The 16,840-nt window shown below is 47.8% G+C and overlaps 2 protein-coding genes across 8 annotated transcripts in view; one reads left to right on the plus strand and one right to left on the minus strand.

The window, feature by feature from the left end:
* Positions 1–2,926, plus strand: part of ttll11 (tubulin tyrosine ligase-like family, member 11) — a 34,563-nt gene extending 31,637 nt beyond the window's left edge. Inside the window, exon 10 of the mRNA XM_081719964.1 lies at positions 2,909–2,926. The gene's annotated coding sequence lies outside the window, so the exon portion shown is untranslated. The remainder of the gene's footprint in view (positions 1–2,908) is intronic.
* dab2ipb (DAB2 interacting protein b) overlaps positions 1–16,840 on the minus strand; it is a 94,180-nt gene that overhangs the window by 4,156 nt on the left and 73,184 nt on the right. For all 7 annotated transcript variants that reach the window (XM_035527709.2, XM_081719962.1, XM_035527710.2 and 4 more), the window contains 9 exons: positions 10,599–10,743; positions 6,954–7,098; positions 6,483–6,719; positions 6,054–6,255; positions 4,856–5,034; positions 2,924–3,812; positions 1,345–1,473; positions 404–606; positions 3–90 (listed from right to left, as the gene is read on the minus strand). In XM_035527709.2, coding sequence (XP_035383602.2) covers positions 3–90; positions 404–606; positions 1,345–1,473; positions 2,924–3,812; positions 4,856–5,034; positions 6,054–6,255; positions 6,483–6,719; positions 6,954–7,098; positions 10,599–10,743 — 2,217 coding nt within the window. The remainder of the gene's footprint in view (positions 1–2; positions 91–403; positions 607–1,344; positions 1,474–2,923; positions 3,813–4,855; positions 5,035–6,053; positions 6,256–6,482; positions 6,720–6,953; positions 7,099–10,598; positions 10,744–16,840) is intronic.

Consider the following 16,840-nt stretch of genomic DNA (forward strand, 5'->3'; position numbering starts at 1 on the left):
ACCTGCGCGTCTATAATTTTCTGTTTGGAGTCGACTATGGCCTGCATGTCGGCGTGATCCTTTTTCAGCTCCTCCTCCACAGACATCAACCTGCAAGAACACAAACCCACATCAGCAACGGAAGCAAAAGGACTCGGTCTGCCGGCGCCGCACGCCGCACGCCGAACACTCCGGCAGCTGGTCTTAAATAGCAGCCTGCTCTATTCCCTGATGATGACAGCTCTCAATACGCAGGGAGCAGATGAAAGGCAAACGAAAGCTGCCAGCCGGCCTCCAGCACGCTTGCTGGAGGATCAGCGCTAATTAAAGAGAACAGCACCGAAGCACCACTGCCTCCTTCTCCGTTTCAGAGTCGGGCCGTTTCTTTCTTTTTTTTGCCTCTCTCTCCCTCTCTCTCTCTCACCTGCTGATGATGCTCTTCATCTGCAGGTCCTTGTCATCCTGCTGGCGTCGCAGACACTCCTCTGCCTCCTCCAGACGGGCCTGGTACTCCAGCAGGGTCTTGTGGGCCTGCTCGTCCTGACCCTGCAGCCGCGCCTCACACTCCTCCAGCTTCAGCAGACACACTCGCAGTTTATCCTGCAGGATTGCGATCTCTGCCTGATACTGGGGGGCGGGGTAGAGAGAGAGAGACAGACAGACAGAGAGAGGGAGAGAGAGAGGGAGAGAGAGAGAAAACGAAGTTTTTATTGCTACATTTCCCATGATGAGCAAAAGCAGGGTATACTGGATGCTGTTTGATGCCAAGCTGCTTCAGACAGGACATCCTCATCTGCACTCTGTCCAGTTCAGTGTCCGAGGGGCAGGAGGCGTCCAGCACTGCTGATGCACAGATGACACGGTAGGATCTGACTTCTCACGTCTTAAACCTATCCAAAAACTGGACTCTTTCCACAGCCTACAGACGCCAAAGCCCTGCGAAACAGGCCAGGTTTCAACACCCTGGTGTTCCTGACGGATTATGCCTTGTCTGGATTAAATTCTGGGAGGGAATTTAATCCAGGGTAGGGGATTCTGGGATGCAAACGCTTCACTGTCCAGGAATCTTGTCCCGGGTTCATGCATCACGTCAGTACAGTCGGTGTCTCCTACCATGGGTGGATTTGTGTGCCAGTATCGTTTCAAGCAGAAGTGCGAACCCTCTGTTCTGGAAGCGGCTTCACACAGTCTTGGTTAATCAGCAGCTTTGCTGTGCAGTGGGAGGGAAGAGTCTCTGGTGAGCTGACTCCTCATAGCCGATTACGACGCTCTCTGGATTTCGCACGGAGTGCCGGGGGGGTGAGGGGGGCGGTGTCCGGTGTTTATGAGTGTGTGTGTGTGTGGGTTTATGTTGGGGTTGTTTACCTTCTCGTTGAGGGCGTGCTCATCTCTGCGTAGGTCCGCCTCTGTGTCCTGTTCCAAGTAGGGCACGTTCATGTTCATCAACCACGCAGCCGTACGGTCCAGCGCACTGGGGATTACTGGGGAAGGGGCCTAGACACACACACACACACAGACATATACACACGCACACACACACACACACACACACACACGCATACTGTTAAGTGATTCTGAAGTATGTTGTACAATAACATGATTCTGCACAAATAAGGGGTTTATCTTTGATATTAATAAATACGATGACGTAGGGGTATTGAGCGCGCTGGAGAAGGAAAATCACTTCTCAGCCGCTTAAATCTCAGAGGGAATTGTGCCATGAGATAACTTCCTGTCTGCCACAGGCGTGTGTTCATGGAGGAACCAAGATACGGTCTCTGCAAGACCCCAGTCAATAAGTGAAGAGCTGGAAAGAGAGAGAAGAAGAGAGAGGGGAGGGGAGGGGAGGGGAGGAGAGGAGGGAGAGAGGGGAGAGAGAGGGGTAGACGGGGTGGGGAGGATTTCTGCTCCTGCACAGAGGCATCAATCATTCAAACCAATCAATCAGATCTCTGGAGAGGCTGCAATGCATTGTGGGGGGGAAGGAAACGCCCTTGCTGTCACCTTTATTGTCAGAACACTGAATGTAATCATCGCCAGCGGCAACGGTCGATCTGCCAGGGATGACCGGCACATGCTGCAGCAACAAATTAGGGACGATTACTGCACAGGACGTTCCGGCATTGCTATGGTGAGATGCCATAACAGCCCTGACCGGTGGCCCAAATCGCATGCGCGCGTGTGTGTGTGTGTGTGTGTGTGTGTGTGTGTGTGTGTGTGTGTGTGCGCGTGTGTGTGTGTGCGCATGTGTGTGTGTGCACACGTGTGTGTGTGTGTGTGTGTGTGTGTGTGTGTGTGCCCATACACCCTGGCCTGAGGGATGCCAGGTGGTAGCCAACACTTGTTTAAAATGAGATTATAGGAAGTGACTAATTGCATGAACTCTGACCTTAGGCCACAATGAACATGGCTATTAAGGGTCTATGCAGCAGAGATAGGTGAACCAAGAGAAGAGCTCAACTCGAATAACTGTTTAATGACTGTGTGTGTGTGTGTGTGTGTGTGTGTGTGTGTGTGCTCTTCAGTAACTGAGATTAGAGCCAGAGGGAAGCTGTAACACATGAGTGGTGAGCAAAAATGTCAGTCTAATCTGAATGCGCGTGTGTGTGTGTGCGCATGTGTGTGCGCGTGTGTGAGTGTGTGAATCTATGAAAGCTAGACAGAGAAAGATAATGTGTGCGCTAGTTGCAAAGTAGATAACACACTCTTTACAACGTAAGCTAGCTTGTTATTATCCACTCTCCTACACACGCACACACACATTCAGGTCATTCATTAACCGCTGTGATTAAATCCCAGTGACTGTAATCTCTTACTGACACACAATTACTGAATATACGGAGAACGAGAAGACGGATGAGTCCAGATCTTCCATGTGCTGGTGTCTCTGCTACCCTCTCATCTAGGTTCTCGTCTTTGTCTTGTCTAGGTTGCGGTTCTGTACCTGCTTGTGCTGGGCTCGCTGTTTCGTCTCAGGGCTGTCCCCTTTGGAGGAGGAACTCTGCTGTCGTAGGCGCGCGCCGCTCCCCGGCCAGTCGGGTGACGATGACATCACACTGCCGCTGGAGGGCCGCGGGTAAGGGGCGGAGCCAAGCATGCCAGGCGGTGTGCGGCCGCGGGGGGCGGCCTGCACAGGCGGTGGCGGTTGGTCGATGCGGCGCTGGGGGCCGGCGCTGTTCTGCCGAGGCACGGCAGCCTGGCCGGCGTGCTGCGCCTCCGTCAGCGACAGCTGCCGGCGCGAGAACTCGCCCGAGCGCCGCATCAGCTCCTCGCCCGCCCCGCTCCCGCCCCCAAGGGCCGGGAAGGCTGGCTTGCCACCGCAGGCCACGCCTCCTTCCTCATTGGTGCTGTGGGAGCTCACGGAGCTGTGGCATTCCGAGCCCGAGTCCCCGCCCGCCTGCACTCGGGGAGAGACGGGCAGACCCGCAGCCATCTGGTACACCGGGTTCTGGAAGGAGAGCGGGGCGAGGAGCTGGGTCGGCCTGCCCGGGACCCCCTCACCTCCAGGGGCGGTGGGCTTCTGTCCCGGCCTGTGCAGGGTGGGACCTCCGGCCTGGTGTCCCTGGGGCGTTCGGGCGTTCCAGACCACCATGGGCTTCTCGGCGATCCCCTCCGTGGGCGCGGCCGGGGCCAGTTCCAGGGCCCTGGTTGCTTCCTGGAGGTCCACCATGGAGAGGCTCTTGCCGCCATTGGCTAAACCCAGCTCGGGTTCGTTGGCCTCGGAGTAACTGGAGCTGCGGCCAGGCGAGCCCTGGAGGCCCGAGGAGCGCGTGACAAAGAAGAGGTCCTTGTTCTCTGGAGTGGGGGAGGGCAGGCGCGTGAAGTCCACCAAGCTGCCAGAACAGAGACGGGGACACAGAGAGGACGGAGGGATGAGTGCTGAGTCAGGCGGAGGCAGGAAGGTCATGGACACCTGCAACCTGCTCATACACAGCAGTCAGGCTCAGATGTGGGGTTTCTCAGCACAGAGCGACACAAACATCTCAGCACACACAGACAGACACAAACATCTCAGCACAGAGAGACACAAACATCTCAGCCCACACAGAGAGACACAAACATCTCAGCACACACAGAGAGACACAAACATCTCAGCACACACAGAGAGACACAAACATCTCAGCACACACAGACAGACACAAACATCTCAGCCCACACAGAGAGACACAAACATCTCAGCACAAATATCAAACCCAGACAGACAGACCTGGCTGACAACAGACTGGTCCGCACTACAACCAAGAGAAGGTGAATGAATAAAGCTTCCTTCCACTCTCTTCCGCCACCTCGCTTCCTGTGCGTCCGGACAGCTTTTATTGTCTCACTGTAATAACCCAGACGCCGCTCATTTATTTCAGTGTACTACGAGGCCAGACAAAACCCGATCCCCCTCAGTGCATCTTCCTTTCTCTCTCTCTCTCCCCGTTTCCCTCACTCCCCACATATTTATCCTCACTCCACTGCTGTGTAATTATAAGCTTCGTCTTCCCTCCGCCTGGTGTTGGTGAGGAATGAGCTGTAAAGCAGGCAAGCAAAGATGTGACAGGCTTTAGAAGAGGAGCTGGCTGGATAAGGCAAGAACAGACTGTTCGGGAACAGAGACTTCGCGATGTTAAGGACCGTCTTTATGGACGAGGGGACGGACAGAGTTGAGTACGGTTGTGTTTGGATGAGTCATTGCCTTTGAGTCATACAGCGTCTGGAGTTGAGTGGTTGATAGCCTTATTTTGGTTCGAGAGCCTGACTGGTTGAGTCATTTGCATGCTTGCTTTTCACTGGTCGGTGTTTTGCACACTGGTTGTCTCCTACCCTAGTGGGAATGCAAATGAAATGGCTCTTCAGGCATTCGGTTGGTCAGTGCGTACTCATGCCTTACCCTGATAGGTCGTTGTCCATGGCCATCTTCTGCAGGCCGGTGGAGATGCTGCACCCAGGGGTGGGAGGTGAGGGGACACGTTCGGACGGCACAGCCACCTGAACGCTTGATGGGTTGGTCAGTGCCGTTTGCACATCCCTCAGAATTCTGGGTAATGGACCCAATTTGGAAACAGAGGTCTGCAGACAGGAGTCACAGGCAACAGAGTCATTCAAACTCCAGCAAACCTATACTCCTTTTATTTGACACTTTATGATGAAATCAGGCAAAATTTAAATAAATGTCTATCTGTGCAGAAATGTTGAAGACTCAAAAAGTCCCTTCTGCATCTTAAAATTCATTCACTCTGTCAACTAGGTAGTGAGCAGTCTTGACCACCATGTGTCAGTGCCCCCTTCTTTATCACAGCTGTTGGCACGAGAACACAAAACAAGCTCCCAGATTCCCATCTCAAATCCAAGGAACAGCAACCAATTCCTCATTCCTTACAGGAGGCATACAGGCACTCAGCCCGAGTTTCCGATGCGCCGACGCGTCTCCGCAGTTTTTAAAAATGAAATAAAGCTTTTAGATGTTTGAATCTTCAATTATTCAAATGGTTCTGACTCACTCCCATTCTGTGGGAGAGAAATGGCTTCCGGCTATAGATGAAGGCTCCAGAACGAGACGCCAGTATCAAAGCCAGTTCTTGTCCCAACCTAGCACGCAACAGCCCAACAACAGACGCTCACTGGATCACGTCCACGTGCAACCTTCGTGCGGTCATGTCCTGTATCGCACTAGTAATCAGCAACAGCCAGAGGGGGTCAATGCATTTCTCATGTTTTGCTCAAAACCCTGTGAGAGAAGGCGCTTTTGGATCACGTAAACACGCCATTCATAATTCAGTAAAGAGAAACTAAGAGAATTCATTTTTACACTTGTGTGTCAAAAAGTAGCTTCGAGGAGATGAAAGTCAAAACAGAGAGAGAAAATATAGCCTCTTCTTTTCTTCCAGTTAACTAAGACTTCATTAACTGGAAGAAAACTAAAACCAGGAGTAAAGAATAAAATGTACTCTAAACTGACCTCTCAACCTTGCTCTAAACTGAGTTTAGACTCTGCAGTACACTCTTCTGAAATGCTACAATGAAAGCTTGATGAAGTGTGTAGGTCCTGTAGTAAGGGAGGAAGGGTTTTGGTAGGGGTGACGACACACCTGGTCCATTTGCGACACCACCTCAGCCAGTAAAGAGTGCAAGGTGGAGAGTTCGCGGCCCAGGTCGATGTAGCCCTCGAAGCCGGCCGTGTTGGAGATGGTCTCCGGGTTGGAGATCTCCAGCAGGAAGCGCTGCATGTTGGTCCACTCGTGCTCCAGGAACTGGTTCATGAAGGACATGTACTCTTCTTTGTTTCCGAATCTGAGAGACCGATGGATGAGCGTTGGATTATTTCTAACCTCACGTGACCTTTGACATTATTTAACACAGAGCATACAAGGTGCAGAAGTGCAATATCCACAGCAGTGTGCACCATATCCACAGTTACAAAAACATCCCTGCAAATCCTCTTATGAATATCCTCTTAAATCCTCTTTATGTGGGGTCCGACAGAGCAAGCAAACTGCCAGGAAAAGAGCATGGCATACTTGGTGAAATTGGCGAGGTTCTGCGTGACCTTGGCGATGAGCGTGAGGGTGCGTGCCGTGCGGTCATCGGGGTACTCCTGTGTCAGGTTGAAAAGTGACGGCGACATGACAGCCGGACACAGGAAGCGCAGGAACAGCGAGGCACCAATCAGACGCTCGCTGAGGTCCGGACGTCCCCGGTTACCACACTCCTGTCGCCATGACGCAAACACCTCTTTTAATTCTCGTGGGAAAACACTGTAAAAGGCAGAAGTACAGTATGTCACCATTACAGTCTAAGTTGTCACAAGAAACAAGACTTCCAACATAGAATATTATGTCAACTTAATGCATTCTACCTACATTTTAGTTGCTACCTAAATGTACATTTGCAGAGGCAAAAGATCATTATGTATAAAATGTTAGCTAATTTACAAGCAATCCACAGTTTCTAGCCTTCCTACTGTGACCTTTGCTTGTTGCTATAGTTACCAGTAAGAGTTGATGATTTTGCAGAAAGCAAGTTCACAGCACATCTTCAGGTTGCTCTGGTGTTCAGGAAGGTCACTGGATGAGCACTTTGACGGATCGACTTCACAGTTCTCATCGGACTCGTACAAAGCTTTAATAAACTCTCCTAAAGCGAGCGAGAGAGAGAACATGATGATTACAATTTAATAGTTGCAAATATGACAGGGGGTGAAATATTTTTGCTTTCTTTCAAAGTATTTTATTGTCCTACATTACTTTCATGAGCATACTGTTCACAGAACATATAAATGAAATAAACAGAGAAACTTAACAACCGACCAACTAAAGTGATTAAGCTTCAGTGAGGCTGATTTCAGAAATTTCAGCTGACTTCTACAGAAGTAGGGAACACCGATGACCAAGACGAGTGGAACACTGGTCACCAAGATGAGTTACATCACTGACCAAGACTCAGAAAGGCCATATATAAAAAGACTCTGCTTTCAATTTTGTAAATGCGCCCCTAGGGAATTACAAAACAAAAATGAACAGAATTCATGAGACTGAAGGAAAAATGAAAAGTCAGTTGAGAGGTGAGAGTCACATCACGAAAGCCAATTGCATTAACATTCAGTCTACTGGCCAGTGAAGACATAACTCATACGACTAACAAGATGTGGTAAATGTCAGGTCTGAGCTGAAAAGTTCTGTGGAAGAGGAGCAGGGTATGGATTTAGTACCATATATTTATTCACATTACTTATCTTCAAAATAGGTGGCCTAAAACACATTTTATTTATTTCCAATTGAACTAACCTTTAAAAGAAGGCCCTTTTATTTTGTTAAAATAAATAACACCATGTAGTTGTTGTTTTTTCAGAATTGTAATACATTTTAGAAAACAACAACTGAAGAATCTGAATCCTATCTGCCTGAATGAGTGCTACATAGGTAATGACCAGTCATGATTGGCACTGATTATTCACACTCACTCAGACACACATACACACACACACACAGACACAGATCTGTCTCCTGTCCTTCAGTCGTCCTGTGATGCTTAATGTTAAAAATGAGCTATTCAATAATTCAATAGTGTTTCATAAATCACATCAAATTAAGAAAAACAACTATACATTATTCAGCACCATCAAATTTGTTCTCACAGGGCAAGCCTAAACAGATACATGTTGCCTATACCATATTTTTCACTTTTTAGATATCCCAGTGCTGACATAAATAGTGTGAAATTCACAGCCATATTTTCTTTTGCAGATAAACAGCCAGGAAGGGCATTTTAAGTCTCGGAACAACAAATGCATTAGTGGTTGGTTGGGGTGTGTGTGTGTGTGTGTGTGTGTGTGTGTGTGTGTGTGTGTGTGTGTGTGCGAGCCAGCAAGAGAGAGAGAGAGAGAGCACACGTGTGTGTGTTCATGACTGTGCAAGTGTGAGTGAGTCTAATCTTATCTGTAGACCATGGGGCAATATACAAAATAAACCTTATTTGGCAATGTCTCATTTGTATTGAATTATTGGATAGTCAGTCCTAGTATTATAATTTAAAAGCAGTAGTGTTATCGTGTGTGTGTGTGTGTGTGTGTGTATTTGTACATGAGTGTGATTGGCATTGTCAAATTATTTCAGTATGCTGAGATATTAAAGGCAGCAAAGAAAAACACTTTTTATGTCTACATTTACAGAGGTAGCCAATAAACTGACACCTTTTAAACTATAAGAATTTTTCTAAACAGAGGACTGAACCATGAATGATGGAAGATTTAAAACCTTTATGATATGATGAATATCTTAACAGCAATTAGTATGTAGAATTGTTAAATTTATTTATATAGTACTCTTTTAGCTATTTTCACAAAGCTGCTTTAAAAGATATCTGGGTCCAACCCCCAGTGAGCAAGCCGAAGGCAAGGAAGGAAGAACTCTCAGAGAGCACGGAGAAGAAACCATGAAGGGAAGTCAGGCTCTCCAAGGAGTTTAAGAACAACAGGGACCATTCCAGACATGCAGGATACGAGAAGCTACGACGTGAAGTAGACAGGATGGTTATGGCAGCCAAAGAATCCTTTTGTGAAGATAACGGAACTCAATATACAAGTGAACTTCAAAGGCTGTTGAAGATACTAGAAGGGGCATGATGCAGGAAACCTCCAACACATAGCTCTACAAAGGTCCGTTTATTCAAGATTCATGGTAGAGTTACTTCTGATAAACAGGATGTTACCAAATAATTTAAATACCCATTTTACAACAAATGCTACCAAAGCAGTAGAACTGCCCAAACATACAGGGATCCATAACGGAACGTGCAGAACATTTATGCCTGATATGGTGTCCAGCCCGTGTGCTTTTATTTCTACAAGGTTACCAAAACCAAGGTATGCAAGATTTTAATTGAATTTGAGTCCAATAAAGCACAGATGAGATTCCTGCCAGGATTCTTAAGGACTTTGCAAGCATGATTGCTGTCTGCATTATTCATATTATTAATTTGTCCACTGAACACTGATAAGGTCCTTAAGAAGTTCAAGATTGTACAAATTGTTGCTTGTTTTTAAAAAATCGAAGCACGACAGAATGGGGGAATTCCATCTTATTTACGAGGCTGCATTGTCAGGATCAAAAAGATAGAAAGTAAAGTACTGCTCTCATAAATGTTTGAACTTGGTTGTCTGAGAAGTTGTCCCTTCATCTATAAAAAGGGAAGTGTGTAGTGAAGGTGGGTCAGCGTTTAATTTCCAGTAAATCAACAGTAAATTATTGGGTTTCATTTTACATAAACAGGTATCAGGGGAGGCAACGGCTTGTGAAGCGGTAATTAAAATAGGACACAAGAGTACATTTTTAGTTAGGAAAGCCTCATTATTAGATGTGACAACTTTAAAAGCTGTGACAGGTGCCTTAATTCAAGGGCATTTTGATTATGCATCTCCTTTCTGGTATAGCATCTCTCCTCAGTCCATTAAGAATAGACGCCAGACTCAAAACAAGTTGATTAGGGTTGGACTGAAAATACCTCTGTGCTCACATTAGAAGAAAGATTATTTTGAACTCAACTTTGTTTCGAAAGATTAAGTTGAAAATTCCCCACAAAATTCTAAAATAAGCGGGCCCCAAACGGCCTACATAATTCATTTAGTGAATGAACTTCACAATTATGCAGCTATAGGGAGTGCTTATACCATATGCATGCACCGAAGAAATGTTATTGCAAATTTCATTAACTGTTTCTTGTCTGACTGAAGGTTACAATCTATCGTCTTGTTGTTTCTGGGGGAAAAGCCAATGCCTTTATTGTATTTTTGCCCTCAGCAATTTTTTTATGCTTTTAAGTTCTGTATGAATGTAGTCTTGTATGTATTTAGTAACATTGTCAAATCTATCCATCTATCCATCCATCCCTCCATCCATCCATCCATCTCTTTACTACAGAAGATTATGCAAAGAGAATCAGGTCAGCCAGAGTCAGGTTGGTCATCTAGAAAAGTGTTCGGATTTTTTTTTTTGCCTTATTTCCAATAGACTTCCAAAATCATCAGAATGCATTCACAGCCATAGCTGCACAGAACACAACAATAACCGCTGCACTCTACCAGCCAAAAATAAAGAGAAGATTAACTACACTACAGCTAAGTCTTTTGAAGCTGTTACCCAGTGCATCCTGGAGGTATTTCTGGCCCACGAGTTTGAGGTACTCCTCGATGGCCTTGGTGCCGAGGGTGTTCTCACGAAAGATCAAATGCTCATTCTCCCCACACCTGTCCACCTCAGACATCATCAGGTCAGTCAGGAAGTCCTGCAAGAACACACAAACAAGACAAACAAGACACAAACATTTCAAATGATGATATAAAAGCAGTCCCCCAATTGATAAAACCTCGACATCTGGAGCGAGACCTGTTGCCTTTGTAATTGGAGCTTGCCATGTGTCCAATGGGGAGATATGCAAATGCAAAACATGTTGACGTAAATGCAGAAAGCAAGAGGGGTTCAAACTGGTCTAATCAAAGTGAACCAGCAGGAAACCAATCAAGAGTTGTTTAGTAGTACATTTTCTTATACTGGCTGCACACAGAGTTGTGTGTGCTCCTAAAATCACAAACACACCAAGACACACATCACAGAGAGAGAGTTGTTTTTGTTTCTTTGCTTCTAAAATAAGACCCCGCAGATTTGCAGATTTGTACCCGTGTAGCGAGTGATATATGTTCAGGAAATCAGACAGGCCTTGAATGGGTAATGACACCAGAGCTTCCTCATGGCTGGCTATGTAAAAGGGAGCCGCGCGTTGAGTTGTATTTTTCCGCGTCGCGGTGCTCTATCTGAGGCTACTGCCCGTGCCGCCAGCAGCGCTCCCAGAGAGGTGACCTTCCCTGCACCATCGCTCTCGCTGCCTCTCTGTCAGACCACCATGCTTTCTCCTTCTTGTACGTTTCCTCAGTCCTCCTGTCACTTCCTGTCACTTCCTCTCTCTCTCTCTCTCTCACGACACAGCACAAATGTAAATAAAGTCTGCACCGCGCCTGTGGATTCTGCCCAGAATGCGGTTTTTTTTTGTTTGTTTTTTTTGAACGCTAAGGACAACGATTCAACGCGCCACATCAGCTAGACAGACCGCAGCCGAGTCGACCTCGCTGCGAAAACAGGCGCGCTTGGCGCCTGCAGCTGCCCGACGCGGTGGAAGTCGCCGTTCGGGACCAGAGCCCTTCCGTCTCCCATCTCGCCCCCCCTCTGCCTGGAGATCTGCAGCAATCCCGATAACAGCGCCGACGTTGCTTTTCGCAAGCGAAGCTCGGGGCCTGAGCCCAGCTGAGCAAGATCCCGTTTGGCAGAAGACAAGAGCAAACGCGCATCCGTGCAGCCCCGCGATCTGAAACAGAGAAACGAGCTCCATCGGCTCCCGCGTTTCTGAACACGTTACGGCAGGCGGGACTGTATTTACGCCGCAAGGTTTTAATGCATGAGTACGGGACAGATGAAAATGGAATTAGGAATTTCAATTAAGGCATATGTAGCACAAGACCCCAGTGGCTGAATCAACAATGTGAAAAAGAAGAAAAAAAGAAGAACACCTGTCTGGAACTGCACAATCACACTCCTGCACGAGGGAGCGTTAACTGGCAGTTCGTGGGTGGCGCTTTGGTCAGATGGAAGGCAGAACTCATGAGGAGCGTATCAAGAGGGTCACTGCCCAGTTCTGCTCATCCGAACTCCCCTGCACGTAATCAGACCCACAGTGCTGTGGGTGGAGCTGCTTACCTCCCACCACTGAAGGGCATGCAGTCCTGGCATTTAGTGGTTCATTAGTTGTGCAGAACCAAACTCCGGTCCTTAAGGGATAGTCTGCATCTCCTCGCACTGGCCAAGGCTGAGAAAGTCTTACGTGTGGCTCGGCAGTCAAATGTACCCCAGCCTGGCTACAGTACTGGAATCTTCAAACAGGACTGCAAATCACTGGTTCAGGGGTGGAGATCCTTTGTTCTGTCAAAAATACATGTTTCTCAATAGACTTTCATTTACAATCATCAGCTTTTTTTCCAATGCCGTATCTTTTACATTACATTTCAGAAATCACCTAAACCACCAAAGCAATTTTCACAACATAGCTCATGCACAAATGCGGAGCTTCTATGGTGCAATTAGCCAATTAACACTATGAGTTCTGATCAGTCACATGACATTTGCCACTGAGGTTATTGGATCAAATATGTAGCAAAGATAGCCACCTCCGAGCCCTGTGCATCCATGAATCCAGGAAATGAATAAGCGAATGCTATTGTATTCCTCCGGATCATATAATGGCTCCCTGTACGCAAAGAGTGAACTGAACAATCGCAAACGTTCTTGCTGAATTGTAGGAGAAACCAGCAAATCACATCCTGACATGCAGCTTGGCCAATCACGGTAATTTCTGTGGAGGGTGCTGTAACTCTACTGGCACATACAAGCTATAGTCAATAACAATTCCTAAACAAGCAGGTTATGCTCGAGATTATTCAGATCAGTCAAATAACTTTGCTACACTTAAAGCATATTTCAGGTTCATAAATGGAATACACAGTTTTTACACACACTTTAGTTTCACTGCCACTGGAGATGGTGAAGATTAGGAACGTCAAAGCCAAGAGTTTTTTTTTTTTATTCGCACACACACCCGCACCCATGTACAAATTAGTGTCTAGTGCCACACAGCTCTGAGGCTGGAGACTAACGAGAAATAGCCATGCACATTCTCTATTACTGTCAGGAGTAATCAACTGAGCCATACATCACTCCAAATCAGAGAGCGGAGAAGAGCAACACTAATGCCCACACCCAGACAGGAAGCACAGGAAGAGAGAAAGCGCAATACCAACAAGAATATAAGAAAAAAAAAAAAGAAAAAAAAAACTAAAGCAGGGAGTGAAGAATGGAGAGACAACAAGGCACAAGAGAGGTAATAAACAAGAGGATGGAAGGATTAAAGAAAGGATAAAATCCTGGAGAATCCACTTCCCAGGAGACTGCATAGCCTGGCAGAGAAAACTCATAAAGCCAAGACCATCTGACAGGCCAAAGCAATAATGTGTGTGTGTGTGTGTGTGTGTGTGTGTCTGTGTGTGTGTGTGTGTGTGTGTGTGTGTGTGCGCGTGCATGTGATTGTCCTTTTGAGCAACTCAAGAGAAACTAGAAAGATGGTGATAATGTCATGTTCCAAGAATGAGCTTTACAAGCATTATCTGTGGAATGGCGTGTGTGTGTCAGATGGCTGTGCGCTTGCCTTAAGGGATGACCCTTAAGTGAAAGGTCACACAAGACAGTAAACATCTCAGTCACACACACAGAGACGCATACACACTCCTGCCTCTTCTTTTGTTTGCACGGGTGTGGGTGTGTTGAGTCATAAAGGGAAGTTGGTTGTTCAATAGCCATTTGTGTGTGTATGCATGTTTGTGTGTTGTTGAAACATTTGTGATAACTTCTTCCAATTACAAAGCTTTATGTAAACAAACCATTCCAGTGGAACGCTACAGTGTTTCCTGATCTTGAAGTAGCCCCCCAATTTACATTTGGTGCTCAACCTGCAGCCAACACACCTGACTCACATCAACTAATTAGCAAGCCCTTCATGCGTTTCACACGGGTGCTCCAATGTGCAGGTCCGTGGCTGAGACCCGCTAGTGCTGCTGAGCTGATTAATAGCCCTGCTCTCTGCTCCGACCACGGCATTTGTCTCTCTTCGCCCCCTCCCCCTCCGTCGGACAGACACGAGATAAGGTTGCAGAGCTGACGGCATGGCTTCTGGGTCTGGACTCAAAGTAGGGGAGCGTTGCTGTTGTGTGAGTGTGTGTGTGTGTGTGTGTGTGTGTGTGTGTGTCTGTCTGTTACTAAAGATGCATAGAACAGCCTCCTTTCAGCATGCACCTTGCCTTTAAAGCCCAGCAGACCGGAGAGACACGGCAGAGCGACAAAGAATGACAGAAAGATACGGAATGAGAGAGAGAACAAGAAAGAATGAGAGGCAGGGGTGTGATGAAAGGTGCGAAACAGAATGGGAGCAAAGATGGGCCAAGCAGCAGGGGATGATGGGGGAGAGGGCCCGGAGGAGGCAGCAGGCTGACGAATGCCGTGAGGAGGACCATACCGCGACACAGACAGAGGATAATGACTGTGTCTGCAAAGGTAATAGCAAGCTAATAATGAGAAATACTGACTTTGCTCCACCTGAAAGCTTTTCAATGGCCACAATTACGGTAGCATAAAGCACTCGTTCACGTCATTAAGTGTGGAACATGCACAAACTCGAAAGTATATAGATGTGTGTGGATGTGTGTGTGTGTGTGTGGATGTGTGTGTGTGTGTTTAATGTGTGTGCAGTTTTTGTTTTCTTAAACAAACCAAAACAAAATAGCAGCTAAAGCTCATTCAATCTAATTAATGCATCACACTGAATAATCACAAGCATGTGTGTGGAGGTGAGGAGCGTGTCTAAGGGTGCCTCCTGGTCCCTCAGCCGCCATATGCCTTCTTTCCTGTTCCTAACTATTCAACGTAGCGGTCACAGGACACCCGGAACGAGACCTGGGGAGGCAGCCGCAATCTCCCACCTCTCATAAGCGTGGCTGTGGAGCTGCAACAACCACGGCAGCCTCTGCATTTCCCAATTATGGGGGAAGGATTCCTAGAATAATCGAGTCAGGTGTTTCTTTGGCTCGGCAGAGCTCAGCCGGCCCCTGGGGACGGGGCCGGCACCCAGGCCCTCAGGAAAGGTTGCTGGCCCAGGGGGCTTCATCATCTCGACAGAAGAGCCGGTGTCGCCCTAAAGCTGACCTCCTTTGACCGAGATTTATTTTGGACCGCTGCCGTCTTACGCCACCCGGCACCAGAGACCCGCTAGCACGCAGCGGGAGGAGTTAGCAGAGCTTACCGAAACCAGACGGTAAATCTGCTCCTCATAAACAACGGCTCACTGCTCATTACAAGACGCGAACACAAAAAGATACTGTCCAGCTAGGAATACATTATTAGACAGGTAATCGGGGCATTAGCAAACTGATGTGCTAATTAGCAGCAGGCCGTGTAAAGCATTTCCAAGTCAAAGATACTTCACTTCTAGGAATACTAGCTGAGAAATGTGGTTCGCTGAGTAACCTGCTAATTACAGTATCACTAATTAGCATTGGCCTCGTAAAGCAAATCTAAGTTAAGGGTAGATCCCTTCAAGGAAAACTAGCTGCAAAATCTGGTTCAGTGACACAACTCCGAGCCATCCTTGTCCTTTCCCAGAACCACACGAGCTCCGGAAGACGAGGGCAATATGACTCGCGCCCGGCTGATTATGGAATGCCTCCTTTTAGCATAAATAGTGCAGTAAATTCATGTCAACACGCTGATGCAGACAGGGGTCGGGTTGTGTCTGACAGTCATCCTCATAAAGATCGACCTTTGAGCGCTCGGATGTCACCGTCGGCTTCCGAGCCTTTAACGGACCCCACTGGGCGCTGCTTTGGAGGAGGGCCCGTAATTATGTAACCATAATTAACACCGGGGGCCTAACGGACCTGGCCCTCTTCCCAGGAGACCCTAAAGGGCAGGGAGGACCGGGTCAGGGCAGGCTTGACTGACACCAATACCTGTCAGTCCCACCAGAAGGCAGTTCCAGTCGCTGCCAAACCCAAGACTCCCCACTGCTGCCACACCGCTGCCGCCGAAGCCCTCCGACATTCATAGGCCTATTACCAGTAGTCCCGAGGGGTAAAGGGCAAGTGACCGGAAAAGCAGGAAGCTAATGGCATGCTAATGACGACGCGGGGCCAGGAAGCGATCTGAAGACGGGCGCTTGGCGGATAATGAGGCGGAGAAGCTGCTCCCGGCCCAGCTGCTGTGCCTAACGACGTTGTGGGACCGTGAATGGCGAGGTGGCAGAGAACTCGTTTTGCAGCGAGTCCGTGCTGGCACCGCGGGAATACCGCCTACAAGCAAGCCAGTTGAAACATCAGACCTAATAAAGCTGTGCTAATACAAAAGCCAACTGCGAGACTGTGAGCTGCAAAGAAAAGAAACAGGAGCTTCACCGACAGGCATCTTTGACTGGTCACTCAGCACCTTCGGTGCGTATCAGCCATCTTCGATCGCAATCGATCACGTAGACAAACGCAGCTGCCGTGCTGCTGGTCCAGAGAAAACCTGTTTCATGGTTCATTTAACCCATTTGCGGAAGCCCGTGAGGAAAGAACCAGGAGGACAGCGTGGCTGTGGGACTGGCTTCCTCGAGGCAGCGGTTAGCCAAGGCACTGGCTACCTCCAACATGAGACATCCTGCCAGATGGCCTTCAGAACCACCCCAACATCTGAAACGCAACTGCACCAGTGGTAAGGTCACTTACTGGGAACTTATTCCATGTTAGCTAATT

Source organism: Electrophorus electricus, chromosome 8 (assembly GCF_041902795.1).
Source record: "Electrophorus electricus isolate QZ-2024a chromosome 8, ASM4190279v1, whole genome shotgun sequence".
NCBI lineage: Eukaryota > Metazoa > Chordata > Actinopteri > Gymnotiformes > Gymnotidae > Electrophorus > Electrophorus electricus.